This window comes from Saccostrea echinata, unplaced genomic scaffold (genome assembly GCF_033153115.1).
Source record: "Saccostrea echinata isolate AGI-Se365-2 ecotype Australia unplaced genomic scaffold, CSIRO_AGI_Sech_v1 ptg000054l, whole genome shotgun sequence".
Taxonomy (NCBI): Eukaryota; Metazoa; Mollusca; class Bivalvia; order Ostreida; family Ostreidae; genus Saccostrea; species Saccostrea echinata.
This window is the reverse complement of record NW_026889803.1, coordinates 34,624,158-34,641,936: the sequence shown is the minus strand read 5'-3', so window position 1 is coordinate 34,641,936 and position 17,779 is coordinate 34,624,158. Positions and strand designations below refer to the sequence as shown.

General features: G+C 35.5%; 1 protein-coding gene across 1 annotated transcript in view; it reads right to left on the bottom strand.

Moving 5' to 3' along the window:
• LOC133206078 (uncharacterized) overlaps positions 1 to 17,779 on the bottom strand; it is a 61,320-nt gene that overhangs the window by 42,069 nt on the left and 1,472 nt on the right. Inside the window, exons 2-22 of the mRNA XM_061342008.1 lie at positions 17,674 to 17,697; positions 16,449 to 17,012; positions 15,742 to 16,335; positions 15,588 to 15,626; positions 15,366 to 15,494; positions 13,409 to 13,570; positions 13,045 to 13,162; positions 12,508 to 12,650; positions 12,169 to 12,283; positions 11,678 to 11,817; positions 9,799 to 9,927; positions 9,521 to 9,547; positions 9,186 to 9,300; positions 8,030 to 8,274; positions 6,862 to 6,976; positions 6,326 to 6,582; positions 4,298 to 4,412; positions 3,590 to 3,774; positions 2,247 to 2,361; positions 477 to 661; positions 173 to 287 (exon numbers count right to left, since the gene is read on the bottom strand). Of these exons, the coding sequence (XP_061197992.1) occupies positions 173 to 287; positions 477 to 661; positions 2,247 to 2,361; positions 3,590 to 3,774; positions 4,298 to 4,412; positions 6,326 to 6,582; positions 6,862 to 6,976; positions 8,030 to 8,274; positions 9,186 to 9,300; positions 9,521 to 9,547; positions 9,799 to 9,927; positions 11,678 to 11,817; positions 12,169 to 12,283; positions 12,508 to 12,650; positions 13,045 to 13,162; positions 13,409 to 13,570; positions 15,366 to 15,494; positions 15,588 to 15,626; positions 15,742 to 16,335; positions 16,449 to 17,012; positions 17,674 to 17,697 (3,631 nt within the window). The remainder of the gene's footprint in view (positions 1 to 172; positions 288 to 476; positions 662 to 2,246; positions 2,362 to 3,589; positions 3,775 to 4,297; positions 4,413 to 6,325; positions 6,583 to 6,861; positions 6,977 to 8,029; positions 8,275 to 9,185; positions 9,301 to 9,520; positions 9,548 to 9,798; positions 9,928 to 11,677; positions 11,818 to 12,168; positions 12,284 to 12,507; positions 12,651 to 13,044; positions 13,163 to 13,408; positions 13,571 to 15,365; positions 15,495 to 15,587; positions 15,627 to 15,741; positions 16,336 to 16,448; positions 17,013 to 17,673; positions 17,698 to 17,779) is intronic.

Here is a 17,779-nt window from a genome sequence, read left to right as displayed (position 1 = left end):
ACACCATAATTTTTTGATAATACACAAGTTTATCTCAATAAGATAATACATAAGTAGCAAAAAAATTTACAATGTAATATATAAATCATATGTGGTCACACACAAACAAGTACATGTATATCATATGTCAGCTTTAGATACACATGGCCTTTTGAGAAGTTTAAGTACTAACATATCTGAGCAGACATATCTTCCTGTGTTCTGGTCTTTACATTCACAGCGGTAATCACAGCCATCGTCCCAGGTCTGCCCCTGCTGGTACTGTTTTCCTTTGTATGCACAAAATCCTGAAAAAACAGAAACAGTACTTATATACTCTCAACTGAACACTATTGAAATCTCCTCATACTCAAAACCATTGTTTACTGTCTCAGTTTTCTTGCTCTCAAAATTACATAACTGCATAATCTGATATACACATAATAATTATTATGAAAATGTTCGTAATTCCAACAGAAAACTACACATCATTTTACCAATGTTGACCCCTGTTCCAGTTCCCTGGTAGGTTCCTGGAGCCAGAGTCGAGACAACCTGGCCCTGTCCAGGTACAGTGTTGGTGACTGGTGAGAAGTTACATTGGGGCATCTGGCAACAAGTGGGGTCATTCTGGTCAGGAACCATTGTACAGACATCAGGGACATTCTGATAAACTGGACATCTGGAATGTAAGTATTTCAATAATGATGATCGAGTATTCTATTCTTGAACAACAATTCAATTATATGTACTTAAAAAATCTATTTTTCTAACTAAAAATTAACCAAGAACTAGAATTCTTTTAAATCCATTCATTCACAGACTGGTTCTGCATTTCTTTCAAGTTACAAAAAGCACGACATATGTGTACTTTTATTTTTCATCACTCAATTGTCTATGTTAATTCAGAAACAAGTATCTATCAGTGATTTTTTTTTTGGGTCAAAATGCCACTGATATTCGGCTGTTTCCCCTCGCAAAAATTAACTTTTTTCCCCCAATTATTAGTATATTTTTCCCAATTTCAAACATATGGAAATTATGTTTTAATTTGAACAAAAGTCGCTAAATTTGCTGACAGAGTATAAATACATTTTTATTCTTCAATTTTATTCTCTAAATCCATGCATATGCAGCCGTTTTTTAATGAATGTGTAAAACAATGCAGATATCCATATAAGCAAATAAGTAGCTTATGATGTCCTAAATGAATTGGTAAATAGTTCCCAGATACAAGTCATGTTGCATGTTGACATAATGATTTTGTTTTGACCGCTATTATTACATAGAGGGTCTGGCTAATATCAGGAAATGGACAACACATAAGGTTTCACTAAAATCAGGAAAAAACAAACAATAAAGACTGTAAACTTGATTATCAATATAAGACAGTTTACTAGATTATGAGTTTAAATGCTGATTTTTTTTTTTTAATATGAAATTAGCCAAAGCAATTCCAAGAAAATAGAAGCTACAAGGTGTGACTAATATAAGCCATATTTACATTCAATAAAATATTGGTGTTAATTTTTTAAATGATTATTTTATGAATTTAAATCAAATTCAAAGTTAAAATCAAACAAAAAACTGTTGTTGTTACTTGGTTTGATTATTTCTATGTATTTTTTAGCATTCTAATTTACTATAAATGATTTTTCCCAATTTGAGGAAAATGTCGCTAATTTTTCCCAATTCAAAAGGAGGAGGTGGTGGTTTAAGGACCCTCTCTACACCAGTGCAAAATATTTTTGGGACATTGAGAAAAATATATTGAATAAAGGTGTTAATATTGAGCTTTTCTATTTAATTTTCACTATATGGTACCTGACATTTACCCCCAGGAAAAATGTTCAAACACAACACAGTATCAGTGAATAGAAATCACTGTTGTTTACCTCCATATAGAAAATACATGTAAATAACATGTTCGATTAATTTATCTTGGCCTTAAAATGTTAAGAATACTTGAATTAATTTCAAATTGAGTAATATACTGTAAATTTCCATTTTTTAGAATTTAAATCTAAGGGCAGATCACTCTAACTGCAGAAAAATACCATAGAATCAGAACTCTTTAGTGTGCAGTGTAGAGAGGGTTCTTAAAAAACAAAAAAAAAAAAAAAAATCACTGTCTATATCTAAACAAGGTACAATTTGCAAGTTACCTCAATGCATATTATTTTCAGCAAAATTCTCCAAGAACATAATGCTTTCAATATTTTCAGTGTGAAATAAATAAACTCTCCTTGACATAATTTTTGACATACCTGTTTACACATCTGTAGATGCCACCATAGGCATCATCACAAGTACACTTGTAGTTACAGCCATCATACCACATTTGTCCTTGGCTGTACTGCTTCCCATTGTAAATACAAACATCTGTTATGACATAAATTAAAATAGAATTAATATATTAAGTAACACACAGAGACAAACCAAAACAATATGTTCCCAATCTTCAATCTATTAGGCATATTAAAGTGATTAAATTAAGAATTACAGGTGACTCTCGATCTCTCGAAGTTCAAGGGACCGCAAGAAAAGATCGAGAGATCGAGGGGTTCGAGAGATAGAAAGTGAATAAAATCCGAAATTTTCTGTTCTGATCTACATTGTTCTACTATTAGAAGTATATGTTGATAATGTCATTGCACCTTTTCATTCATATTTTACAGGTAATTCACTTGATTTCAAAAACAACGATCGTATTTTGAATAAATAAAATGACCTCTTTAAGTTTCAATATTTATTTGTTCTCATTTCATGATAACATGAAACCTGAATAGCAATCGTCGGTGTGGCTACCCCCCAGGCTTGATCGGGTCCTTCACCAAATTTCTCGTATTAAATCGGTATTCAATTATTGAGCTAGGATTTCTTGTGCAATGTTTGTCTTACTGAGATTATGTAGACTCTAATAAAACTTCATAATCTTTGGAAATTTATTGACACGTCTCTTAAATTATTTTCTAAAAATTATCGTCTCGCTGTCAAGTCAAATAAGTAGTGAAGCAATTCGTTTATAATTTATCAATTATAACCATTTAATTATATCAGCACTCGGATGCTCATAGGTATAGTGTCATCTATGTAAACACCCAATTTACACCTCCATGCCAGACCCAGGCATTCACTGTTATCAAGGTAAGTCCAACCTGCATTAATTTTACGTTTGATTGGCGTGTACACACGCGCAATCAAAACTTCGAGAAATAGAGAGTAAAAAACAATGAAATGTGTATAACGGGACCCAGGTCTTGGTTCGAGAGATCGGAAGTTTGAGAGATCAGAAGTAAATTTGCTTAATTATATAGAGGAAAAAAACGGGACCAGAGGTTCACTTCGAGAGATAGAGAATTTCGAGAGATCGGAGTTCGAGCCATCGAGAGTCATCTGTATTATATTTTATTTTATTTGTTCCTTCTATACTAGGAATCACTGATGACAAGGAAAGTTTCCCATATAATAGTTCATTTCTTGATTTGAAAGAAAATTGCTGATTTTCATATAAAAATTGAATTTAACATTATGTAAACTTTAACTAATTTGATGAAAAAAGACAACAGGGTCTGTAAACAAAGAACACAATATGATATAAAATACTTGCGTGGTTTGGGTGTTGTTGGTCGTGGGGTGGTGGTGGGACGTTGCGTAACTGTAATTATTGGGGAGTAAGATCCACTGTGGGTACCAGTAACAGGGTTGAAGTCACACATGGGCTTCTGACAGCAGGCATCGTTGGGGTCCTGGATCAAGTAACATTGCTTGGGCAGGTTTGAGTAGACACGACATCTGAATGGAATATACTTACATAACTGTACATGATTCCAACAAACTTATGTATCCATACACCAGTTCATTGTATTTTATATGAAAATTACTACATTCTGTAAGAATTTTACAGCTTCAGAAAAACAATTATACAATGAGAAATACAGTAATGTACTTTTTCCCAAAATTCTGCGGAATTACATTTCTGTTCAATCCGTAGGTAGAAAATATATAGATCTTTTAGTTTGCCACTATATGCCTTTTAAAAATGTACTCAAGAACGCTGGGACAAATTTCCACAGAAAATTTGTGAATGCATAAATAGAATCAATTAATACCACATGGCAAAAAAGTACTTCTACAGTATGCTATTGAATTTTTGATACTATTCAAGAAACATGAGATTGAATTTTTAACAAAATATGGGAGTATTATCCACGTTAAGGTCACATTTAACATGGTTAATAAAAGCATTTTCTTGTTGATTGTTTTGTGTGGGTTTTTTCCCTGTAAAATCCAGGATAGATAATGAGAATATTCCTACCTTTGAGTGCACTTCCATTTTCCAGTAGTGGCATCCTCACAAGTACAGATGTAATCACAGCCTTCGTTCCATTGCTCTCCCTGTAGATGTTTCTTTCCATTTCTCAGACAATATCCTGACCAAAAAAAAAAATTACAATTTTATGTACAGTGTATGTATAAATATTGTCAAAGTGAAGATTTACATGAATTAATTTTTCATTTGTTTACCAGTACTTGCAAATTGTGAGTAACCATTTCTGCTAAAACAACTTACAAGAATGTTGTACAGTATAATTTTGTCCAAAATGGACACCAATGGTTCCATAAAATTTGGCCGGATTAGACAGAATCCGGAGTGCAGGAAAAATGCAGGAATATATTTGAAACTTATATCCATTGTTTTATTAACAAGTACAATGCATATGTTGGGAAAATACAATTAAATGACAAAATCATTTGATATTTATGGAGTCTAAAATTATTCAAAAGTAAATCGCATGACTTACTGTCAATTTTTCTTTTTCGTTCAGAAAGTTTGAGACTTTCAACATAAAATGTTAAGGGAGTCAAAATCTACAGACACGTGTTTATCAAGTGCGGGTTTGCAATTCGGAACTTATTTTAATAACTGTAAACACAATTATTTACGGTTTGATACTTATTGAATTGACATCTTAATTTTGATGTAAACATTTACTTAGTCCCTTCAATGCTAGGGCGCCATTTTGAAATGAGACGTTTGAGTTTCGATCCCAATTTATATTTTGATTTGTAAATCGTGTACCTATATTTTATGTTATACAGTGTGATATGGAGTTGAAAGCAAGTTAAACATGTAAGCATTTTTTAAAATCTACTTGCAGGGATTTTTTTACCCCTTGATTCCAGGGGCCGGGGCCGTCAAGATTGGGAAAAATAGCGATATTTGGTTGAAATTGGGAAAAATATCTTCATACAAATAAATATGAAAAAACAAGCAAAAGTCAAATATTTAATCATTTTTCTTATTTTTTATAGTATGAAGCTGACTTAAACCAGCTTTAGTGATATGAAATAATAGCGGCTGTTGAAATTCAGAAGCTTAAAAATGGCAAAGCCGCAGGGTATGATAACATTGTAAATGAACATATTTATACGTTGTCATCTTTTTTACCTTTATGTAAGAAGTTCTTTAAAATAATATTTGATAGTGGGTTTGTTCCAGATGAGTGGTTAATCGGTATTGTTTGACCAATTTATAAGAATAAGAGCGATTCAACCCAGCCTGAAAATTACCGTCGGAGAGACTGACATGATGCACGTTTATTTTTTAGATAACGATCCCGACTTTAATTTTTAAACATCGATCCCGCTTTAAAAAGTATGCATGCAAACATCCATAGTATTCCGAATAACTTCTCGGAAGTCCTCGGATGGCTCGTACATCGCACATAGAGAACATAAACACCTTTCTGTCATTATTTTATTTTAATAATTTACAACTTAATACTCCTTTTCATATTGGGAATTTTTAGGTATGATTTTGGGAAAAACATGCACTTTTCAGCATTGGGAATGGGGCCGAATTTCGGCCCCGGAGAGACCCTAAAAAAATCCCTGACTTGTAACTTAACTTTATATTTCTTCAAGTGGATTGTGTCACCGTCGCGTTTCTGTTCGTCTAATGATACTTATGTAAACACACGTTAGCATTATCTACCGTGAAAGGTGTTAATTGCATTGAAGTGACTCTGCGTGGCTGGATTAGATGAAATAATTACTGTTAATTATGTGTAGTTGGGACCAATTTGACCGTTTGGAATACAGAATAGACAGTATCCGAACTACACAGAATTTTATAATACATTTGTTAAAGAAGTGCATGGGACTAAAATTTATAGCCGAAATGAATACTCAAGAGTCTGGATTAGACAAATTCTACTGTATAAATCAAGTTACACCTTTGTGAGAACAAACACTAGCATGATTAAGACCATTGCAGACCTTTCACATATTTCTAAATCATGGATCAAGTTTCATGGCAAGGATTATTTCAATAGTCACACACCTACTCCATGATTGGTGACAGATGGGGGATGTGTTGTGGGGCCTGTGTTATAGATGACTGTGTAGGGGATGGGACTGTAGTTCTGGTACAGGTCGATCACACTGGGGGGCTGGACTACTCCATATCCAATGTTACTCTGACCAAAGATTGGAACAATGGGGGTGTTGGGGTCTGGACAGCTGGGTTTCTTACAGCAGGCATCATTGGGGTCAGTTACATAGGTGCATTCTCCAGGCAGGTTAATGTAGGTTGGACATCTGTTGAACAATAACAAATAATTAACTTATTTGACATACATTTATAATTGGATACTGTGCCTACTCTTCCTACCAACATCAGCAATGATTCACATAACATTTATCCACTTGAGTCCCTATTCAAAAGATGTATGTCTTTGCTCAATACAGTAAAATGTTCCAACAAAATACATTTAACTGACTTGGAATCATCAAGTTTCAAAATAAAAATGTGATACATGTAGCCCTTTCAAGCATAGAAAATAAACATACCAGTTAATAGACAATGTAATCAACTACCTTTCATTACATCTGTATAGTCCTTTGCTTGCATCCTGGCATTCACAAGTATATTTACATTCATCATGCCACAGCTGGTCCTGAATGTACTTAACTCCCTTGTACAAACATCCCTCTACAAACAGATGTGAACTCATTCATGCTAAATCACTACAAAAGTAATCAACACGCAGGATCTGCCATTAAAAAACCCCTAGGTTTTAGTTTTCAGATTCCCGAACATTTTTATTTTCTTGTTTGCATGCAACAACAATGAATTTAATGATAAAATTATGCACTATGAATTAATAGTTGATATTGTTCTTATATTTTTCTCCATCCCACTCACCAAAAATCACTTTTAGATAAAATACAGTGAAAGCCCTTATTTGTAATGAATGTAAGTAAGTTTTGCACTGTTTCAAGTTTACCATAAAAAAATTGATTACAAAAATAATAAATTATAATAAGTAATATGAGTAATGTTAGAGAACATCTAAAAGATTGGAAGAAACAACCCCAAGGAAAAAAAAAAAAGATTCAGGGAACAGTCTTCGACAAATCCCGGGAGTCCGAAGCCCGGGTACCTGGTAAAATTGGAAGCGGGCATGTGGAAAGTGCATACCTACAAGCCTGAAGGGCATGTAAATTCTGAGGCCTAAGCCTCCGTATTATCAAATTAAATAATACCAATAACATTAAATGTACTTAAAGTCTGATTTTTCATCTAAAGTGGAGCACCAAATAAAATTTTAACGATAGTTTATTCTACCGTGATTTCCAGGGAACTCTTTTGCGAAGGAGACACAAAAAGTGTACACGTTGAAAACAATATTAATGGCGTGACAATAGATCGATTGAAATGGATTTCGGATCATTTCCTTGGCATGAAAAGGCAAATAAGAATAAAATTACTTGATAAAATTCTGGGCATGTAAATATTTGTTCGGGCTAGCGTAATAAGTGGTTAAACCTGCCCGAAGGGCATGTACTGAAAAAAAGATTTGGCGAAGACTGAGGGAATGAGATGATTATTTTCAAATCCACTAAAATTTGAAGAAAAATAATTATTTGTAGAAAAACTTAATAAAAACTCTTCCTACACACAACCAAATAATTCAGCTTTGATAAAATTATTTTCATCATAACCTTCAAGATTTATTGTCAGCAATTTTGACTATTTACATACTGAGTGATGGAGCCATAAAACCAGTTCCTCCTGTCCCTGGGAGGGGCTGGCCTCCAGTTGGGAGAGTAGGGACAGCTTGTGGTACTGGTGGGTGGAGCACATTAATAAGGCCACCACTGCCAATGGTTCCCAAGTTGTTGGTGGAAGTCAGTAAAACTCCATTTTCACATTCAACAGTTGGACAACATTTTCCAGCTTTCTTTACTTCATAGCAACCCTTTGGCAAGTTGTTGTATTTAGGGCATCTATAAAAACATAATTTTGCAACACTGTGAGTAAGTACGTAAAAGTAAAAGATAGGAATGGGTATCGGCAAAAATTTCGTATCGTGATATATCTCAATTTTTTCCCAAAAATATCACGATAAATCGTGATATTTTTACACGCATTTTTTACTACAATTTCAAATGAATTTCCATAATATTTCTTAAAAATATACTATAAAAACATAACTTTACTTTTTAAATTTTCATTTATTTATTATAAAGCATGTTTTGATTCCATTGTTTAACTTTTTTCAACATTTTGTACACTTCCTCTTATTATCATTCAATAGTTTGAACAAATAAATGAATAATTTCCGGAATTTGTAGTTATGTACCAAATACCGGTATTTTAATCTCCGCATCATGATACGTATCACGCAATAAAAAACGCGATATACCGGTATACCGATAAAATCGCGCATCCCTAGTAAAAGCTTGACATTTTACCCAAACTTTTGTTCAACCTGATGGTTTCACAAATGTAAGCATAAAAATTCAATGGTTTAATTTTTAAATTAGAAATATAGACTCCAATAAATGTCTAATCATTTACAAAGTTATAAACAACCACATTAAATACTATTTGTTCAGAATATTATAAAAGTTGAGTTACTGTGGAATTATTTATATTCGTGGAGGTCAATGTACATGGCAAGCAAAATTTTATTAGTTCGTGGGGATGTACGATAATTTCGTTGGCAGCTTGTTTATTTGCTAAGTTCAATAAATCAATGGGTTGAGAAAATAATTGTGTGAGGGGATGTAAATTTGTGGGTGAGGGTTACCCAGGAAATCCACTAACAGTGATCCCTTGTGAACAAAGATGATTCCACAGTATTCCCTACAATAAGTCAAGATTTAACAGCTATGTTGAGCTATCTTTTACGTACGTGTTAGTACATCTGTAATATCCATAAATAGCATTTTCACAGATACACTCTGTGTCACAGCTGACCTTCCACCCTTGACCTTGACTGTAGGCCTGACCCTGGTACATGCAGCGATCTAAATATCAAGGGTTTAATCAGTCACATCCCAAAATAAGACTTTGTTCAGGTACTTGACAGCTGATTCAAAATTTTCAAATATTTCACATATGATATTTAAATTTATCTAGTTCATGTACACTTTTTTTTTCAAATTACACACAATACATGAACTTTGAATTATGTAGGACACTTGAACTTTGAATTATGTAGGACACTTGAATATACAATATGCTCACCTGCAGGGGCAGGAGTTGGTTTGACATCTGAATAAAAATGTATTAAATAAATAATTATTTATTTAAAACCTAGTTAACTGACAATTTGAGGGAAAATAATAACTTGTAGGGAAACCATCATACACCATTAAATTGTTACAATTCTAAAGTTATGAAGTTACACTGTAGATAAAAATAGAATAAAATGCATGTAATTTTTCAACTATAATTTTTTTTTTTTTTTCAAATCATCAAACAACATATTTCTGCCTCCGATACGTTTCCCCTTTTAATCTTACCGCACAAGTTGCAATATTTTCTGCAGTTGACAGAGGCCCAAGAACCGAATCCAGTGCATACGTCCTTGCCGTATCTTTCACAGTTGGAGAGCTGATTCACACATGGTGGAGGTGTAGAGGGTGTTTTACCTGCATTATGTCAAACAATACTGATCACTTTCATGCAAAAAGTTGACAGGTCCAGTGCAATCAGTACATTTAGCTACGTAGCTAAAATTACCTACCGTAGCTTTATTTACCTACCTTAGGTAGCTTTATTTAGCTATTTCAAGGCAACTTTTCAATTTGCTTATTTTTTTTAAAAAGACAAAAAATCGTGAATGACTACTAATAATTATACTATGGATTATTAAAAAGCAATCCAATCAGAGATAGTTTAAACATTGCTGAGTTTGAACACTTTTAAGGAAAAGATGTATTTCCATTGTTTGAGTAACTGTACACCACCTTGTGTGCGATGAGACGTGGATAAGTATGATTGCTTCTCTTGTGTTCATGTTAACCAGAACTGGTTTTCTTTCTTATTTCATTCAAGAAGTAACTGTTTGGTCACAAATTAACCAGGGTTCGAAATTCACTATATACAACTCGCAAAACGCGAGTTCGAATTCCCAAATTGTGAGTTAAAAATTAGGTAACTCGCAAAAACTTGCGAGTTGATTTTTTTGCACTGAAACTGTAGCAAAATTATATAATGTGACAGAACACAATGCTTTTGATTTAAATCAGTGATTTAACTAAAAGTCACACTGTAGTTGTATTTTGTGTATTGTACAGTAGTTACTATTTCCTTAAGTTACATGTATTTAATTTATATAAATTTAACTTTATATGAAAATTGCAAGTAGTCTTATAAAATTGCGAGTTCACTTTCTTGGTACTCGCAATTATTTGCAAGTTGTAGTTTTAGGGAGTTTCTAACCCTGTAAACTGTTGTATATAGCCCCAAAACTTTTAGAACTTTGATTGAAATTGCACAGAAAAAGACACATCTCCAAGAGCAGGGACCTATAGGATATATACTAAGTTAGTATTGCCAAGAGTGATTTTTTCAGGAATTGTTTTCAGATTAGTTCAAAGTTGAAAATTATCACTGCATCAAAATGCAATTTTCTGCACTTTCTGGGAAAAATGCTAATTTAAAAAATAAGTTTGATTTAGTAGCTAAATAAAGCTACTTCAGATAGGTAAATAAAGCTATGTAGGTAATTCAAGCTACGTAGCTAAATCTAGTGATTGTACCAGAACTGGTTGATTAACTGATTAATGAAACCTTTCCGACTATGAATGTTCATCTAAATGATAAAATCTTGATGAAACGTTAAGAACATTAATTCACTGATTATGTTGACCAACACACACATCAAGACAAACCTCTTCACCATAAATCTTTACGTTTTCATCTTGTGACAGATTTCCCGCGCCTATGACATAGGAGTACATAACTTTAAAATTTTCTCGCGTGAACCCGCTTGTTCCGGATTTTCTTCTTTTACAAAGAAGTTTAGATCTCTTTCTATTATTTACCTAAAGAGTCGCCATTAACAGATTAAAGCATGTAAAACTGATGCATATCAATTTTTGATACATTCACACCTGACAAGAAACGGCGGCTAAACTCTGACCCCCCTCTCTCTCTCGAAAAACAAACAAACAAACAAACAAAAACAAACAAAACAAACAAACAGAATACAACTCGGAATTATGTCTTAAGGGAATGAAAGACACCTGGGGGTGATATTTCTATTTTCCGTAGAACTGGAAGCAAACTTTAATTAATCAACTTGAAGATGATAGTTCAACTTGGCATTCAAGCCGACCGCGTTAAGTTCCCGCCGAAATAAAAAAGAATCACGTGATGTATCACGTGGCTACACACCAACTCCAACACCGCTGATGGAACCAGTTCCTGTGAATGATCCGGTCTGAGTGTTGAATTCACACACTGGTTGAGCACAGCACTCTCCGGCTTTCTTTACCATGTGGCAGTATGGTGGAAGGGACTGATATCGTGGACAACTAGAGAGACAATAAATTGATAATAGTTACTTTCGGCCTTTCTTTTTTGGTACAGCTGTTGAGGGATATACGTAAATGTATTTAAGAAAAAGCATGGATTACGTGAAGGAAATTATACAGAAATTCACCAGCTAGGTAATCTAGGCTCAACATGTAATCGATGCCTAATTACACCTATTTTCGATAATATGCACGTATAATTCCCGATTGAGTTATATGAGAACTTTGCATACATTTCATCTTAATGATACATGTATATGTTCAAAAAATCAAGTAATTGTTTCAGTTTCAGGCAGTTTTGTTCTTATATATTCTATGTTTGTCGAATTTACAAAGAATGCCGTTACGAACCGAGATTGGCATTTGTAGAGTCCCGTATTTCCATTAGTGCAGGTACATTGGTAATCGCACCCATCAGTCCAAGACTGACTCTCGTAATACTGCTTTCCTTTGTACACGCACACACCTTAAAAAAAAACAATAGAATTTACCTTAATCCTAAAACAGACTGCTGAGACACTCTAGAGTAGTCTGATTACTGCAGGTATTGCGTCAACATATGGACAACCATTATATATGTGTAAGACTGGTATATAAATGGTAAACATGCATTTTGCAATAAGAATCTGGTAGATAAACTATCTTTTCCCCCTTGAAACGATTTGCCATTTGAACGCGAAAGAGGCATACCGACTCCAGTCGCAGTCCGGGCAGGGTTGGTCTGCTCAAAGGTCTGTAAGTTCTGGTTGAAGTTGCAGACAGGCTTCTGGCAACATTCCTGGGGGTCACGGATAAGAGTGCACTCCGCGGGCATGTTATAGTAGAGGGGACACCTGTAAGCAAAGTTTTCGAAGTGTTCACCATGCTTTAATTTTTTTTTTGCGACTCATTGGTATTTTGGTCATGAATGTTGTAGAGAAAGGTTTATAACATATGGAGTAGCAATATAAAGCTGAAATGAACCACCCCCTATTCAGTAGGAGCAATGATGAAACTGTGTATGTGATCTATTGAAAGACTAACAGGATGGGCTTTAAATAAACTTCGTATACATCCCAAGGCATTTGCCTATATATACCAAAACTTTTTGTTAAACCGTATGCACTGTTAGTGTAGGAGTATCGTCTCAAGCCACGGTCCGTGGTCCGCATATATAATTCGTGGGAGAGGATTGTACATTTTGGCCGTGGTTTGCGATTTATAGCAGTAGGTAATTTAAGTATGTACCTGTTGTAACACTTGTATCGGCCACTGGCGCCATCTTCACAGATACATTCATAGTCACATCCATCTGTCCATTTCTCGCCAGGATTGTAAGACTTTCCCTTGTAGTTACATTGTCCATCTGTCAGATAAGTATTATGTTTATGATTTTACAAACATGCAACGAAACCTCTTTAACAGATATTAATGAGATAAAAATAATCTTTATGAACACATGGCACTGTCAGAGTACCATGTACATGATGTTGAGTGTTAGACGGTTGTCAAGGGGAAAAATCTCAACAAAGAGTATTTCTTTCCCTGAGAGGCGTTTTAGTAGTCTTTTTGAATTGGAACGTGATACGAACATCATATAAAGGACACTCACAAAATCCCACAGCACTGACGCTAGGGCCACAGAATCCGCAGAATTTTCGGCAGTTATCCTCCGCCCATCCCTGGTACAGAGGGTTGTTGCAAACGGAATCTCCATAGTTAGGGCAGTTGGAGAGGTTGTCAACACAGGGTGGTGGGGCAGTTGTGTAAAGAGCTGTAAACACAGACACGGACCCATTAATGAGACTCAACATAAATATGTAGTCTGTTTGAAAGTTGGTGTTGGCATGTGTTCTTGTGATAGTGAAGGTTGATTTTCTGTGCTATGAAATGCTTTTTATTTCATGTTTGATGTAACGGACGTGAAACATTACAAATTTTATATATAAAAGAAATAACGAGATGCTGTCATAAGACAGTAATAACCGCAAGTTTTTGCCTCTAAATGTACTTCCCCTTGTACTGGGGTAACGAAGAAGCCACAATAGTTATTCAATATCTATATATAAGTATCAAACTGAGCAAAAAATGGTGAGCTTCGAGAGTGGGGGGGGGGGGAGCTTTCCAAACCCACCCCGATGACCTCGATTAACTAAGACCAGACATACCCCCCATCCCCTGTTCATCTGCTTTCCCGTCATATTTGCCTAACTACCCCCTCTTTGAAAATTTTTCTAGACCTGTGCTTGCTGTTTTAGCAACTTCCGAAGTTTCCCGAATTACTGTGGTACTAGTTAATTTACCATGTTAAATGGGGCATCAGCCATGACCCCGTAGGTCATACCATATATATTCTTGCTGCACATGACTAGATACATGACGTATTTTGTTGGGCAAGCGCCCTTGGGCCATCCCTTGCCCCCTCATTTAATAATTGTTCAAATATCTTTTAAAAAGATTGAGATCTCCACTCTAAAATCATAGATATTCCTGCTCCAAATGTCAAGATGCATTTTGTATTCTGTTGTTCAAGTGCCCTGGGGTCATCTCCATCATCCTCATTTTATGATCGTTCAAATATCTTTAATATGGTTGAGATCCTCACCCCTGAACCATATACATGCATATACTTGCTGCAGTTGTCAAAAGCCATGGAGTATTCTATTAAGCAAATGCCCAGGGCTCGTCCCAATCCCAATCCCCTTCATGATTCCTTTTATGATTGCATGGTCAAATATCTTTTAAATAGTTGAGATCCCCACCCTTAAACCATATAATATATATTATTGCTGCACATGTCAATATACCTGAAGTATTCTGTTGGGCAAGTGCCCAGGGGTCATCCCAACCCCCATCATCTTATAATTCTTCAAATGTTTAAAGTGGATGAGATCCCCACCCCTATGCCAAATATATTCTTCCTGCACACGACACAATGCATCGAGCACCAGGATTTTGTATGTCGTTTTTCGACCCCAATCGGTCTTTGAAATGAAAATGAGATTCTGAAACCTTATTGCAAATCTACTAGACACTATTAATCAGCTCACAGAAGATTAAAATGTAAGAAGAATTCTGGGAACCAGAATTTTGCTGGAAAAACATCGTTTTCGACCCCCATTTGGCCCCCAGAATGAAAATGTAAATTCAGAAACCTTAATGCACATCTACAGGACACCATCAATCATTTTCCCAACGTTGATTAGGCTATTGCATTAATTGGAAGAAGAGTTTTCGGAACCAGGTCTTTGTAAAAGAAAAAAAAGAAGTCTTTTTTAATTTCATTTAATCCCCAAGATGGAAAGGGAACTCTGAAATCTTATTGCACAATTACAGGACATGCACGTCCTATCAAATATTACAAAAATGAATTAGTTACTGCTTAAAATAAAGGAGGAGATTGAGAAAGAAGAAAGTGTGACAGACGGACGGACCAGGATAACAGCAATGTGCCCAACCTTTTTCAGAAACTGCGGGTATAACAAGTCTACGGAGCATCACAAAAAATAAACCAAACACAATAGAAAATGTGATATTTCAACAACAAAAAAATTGCAATAGAAACGCACCTGTACAGAATCCACAGTATCTCTGGCAGTTGTCGTGAGCCCAAGGAGCGTAGTTTATGCAGACACTTTGTCCGTAACGTTTACAGTCAGCAAGGGAGTCCTGGCAAGGATCAGGTGGAAGAGTGGCCCCTTTATGAAACAAATTACGTATTTATAACAACCTGTAGGAAAATAGCACATTATTTATAAACAGAGGTGAAGAAACAAAGAGATGGAACGTACCAGCGTTTGTGTTGGTGGCTGGAGGAGCCGTTGTTCTCACTGCAATTGAGAACGGACTCAAGTTTAATGTCCAGATCTTCCAAACATTTGATTCTGTTTAGAAAATAACTCAATTTTCTAGCAAAATTGGTTTGAAAAAAATAAGAAATGTAACCTTGACAAGCCTTCTGAATGATTTGGGTCGCAATGGAGTTAAGTTGATCATAGCTGCTAACTGTAAATGTGTTGGCACTGTCGGGATCATCGGCAATGCTATGAAGTTCGCTGATGTCAACACCATTGCCGACACCAACAGCAAGCATAGAGATGTGATTGAGTCGGGCTTGGTCGGCAGCAGTGGCAGTAGCCGCGGAGCTGGAGGATTTACCATCAGTAATGACAACAGCGATTCTAGGAACGTTTGAACGCGCTCCGCTTGTCTGGGAGAACATCTGCTGAGACATGTAATCGATGGCGCTTCCTGTGTTGGTTCCACCGCTCATGTAGTTGATGTTGTCGATTGCAGTATTGAGACCAGCACTTGTTGTGTGCATATTGAGCGGAAACTCAATTGACGGATAATTGCTGAACTGCTCGACACCAACATGGACTTTGTCGGCACCAATATCAAGTTGACTTGTGATACCTTTTAGGAAGCTTTTAAGTTTGTCGAAATTGTTTGGTCCAATACTTCCACTACCATCGACAAGGAAAACTAGATCAGCACGTTGTAGACATGTTTGTTTCTGAGATGACACAGCTGGAGCCTCTAAAATTTTTAGAATACATATTATTAAGTTTTTAATGTAATTATGATAAATGTTTAAATAAATGCACAAAACATTAGTAACTCAATAACTATTTTAAGTGGTAGTCACATACCACTCATTGTTCTGTACGCAAGTGGGTAAGAAAGATCATTAATAGACGAGTAGCTATCAGCCACTAAAGAGTAACGACTGTAGGGGGAACTTGCTGCTGTTGCGAATTGTTGCAAGTGTCCACCAGTGCCAACTCCTACTGTGTACAACTTGATTCCACTCTGTTTTGCCTGTGTGGCAGTTTGCAAAAATGTTTGTGTGTTGGCTGGTAATCCATTGGACACGAGTACTCCAATATGCGGCACGTTGTTTCGCCCACCATGTGAAGGAGAGAAACTATTTGCCATCATGTACTTGAGGCCTTCGGTGGTGTATCTAGCCGAAGCCGGTCTGTACTGGATATTGTCAATTGCATTGAATAACGCTGCCTTGTTCGAATACTGGTTGAGGTAGAACGAGTTGTAGGCGCCATCACTGAAGGTGACTATGCTTACGCGTGTACACTGAGGTGCTATGTAGTAGTAATTTATGGTTGATTTGATAAAATCTAATTGGGTTCTGAAGTAATCAGCTCCTACATATGATGAAGAATCTACCAGAAAAGTGACGTCCTCGGGGATACATTCTGCAATATGCGATGATTTATTTTAGCCTCTTCATTGACATCAGTAACGTTATCCTTGCCCAGCAAAGCACTTGAAGCCATTGAGCCGTAGAAAAAGAAGCACAATTTTCCCCATGTTTTTGACACTTTAAGCAGTCCACTGCAGCTTGTTTTGGAAAGAACTGTTTTACTTGCAGAATTCAAAGGAAGCATTTATGCGGTAGACATTTCAAGGGAGTTATGGGCATTTGTAAGCTCAATTTCGCAGAACAGCAAGTCAACGTTTAAAACCTGAAGTGATGTGACATGGTTCAATGCTCCTTAAGAAATACTGGGTGCAGTAAGCATACGTATAAGAAGCATTAGGAAGCATCCTTCACGGATAGTTAAACGCCATTTTTTGTGTCGTTTATGTTGCTACTTTAGCAATGAGGCACCGAAGCTTATATAACTTAAAAAACATTAACTGTACAGTGGATTGCAATTGCCATAGCTTGAACGTTCTATTAACCCCCTTGTACCTACAAAGCTAAGATTTTGGTTGCCAATTATTTGTTTAAAAAGCGCAAAAAACTGAAAAATTTTATAAACATTTGTAAGACTTGAAAGTGATTTTATATTCTGAACTACTGTACAATTAATCCCTTATTAATTCCTTATTATGAAAAATTAGATTACTTACGTTGGGAAGCTAGTTGCTTCCGTACTGAAAAAGAAAATAAAACAATTCTTAATAGATTTTTTGTGGTACATATAATTAAAATTCAACAGAAATGGATTTTTGCCCA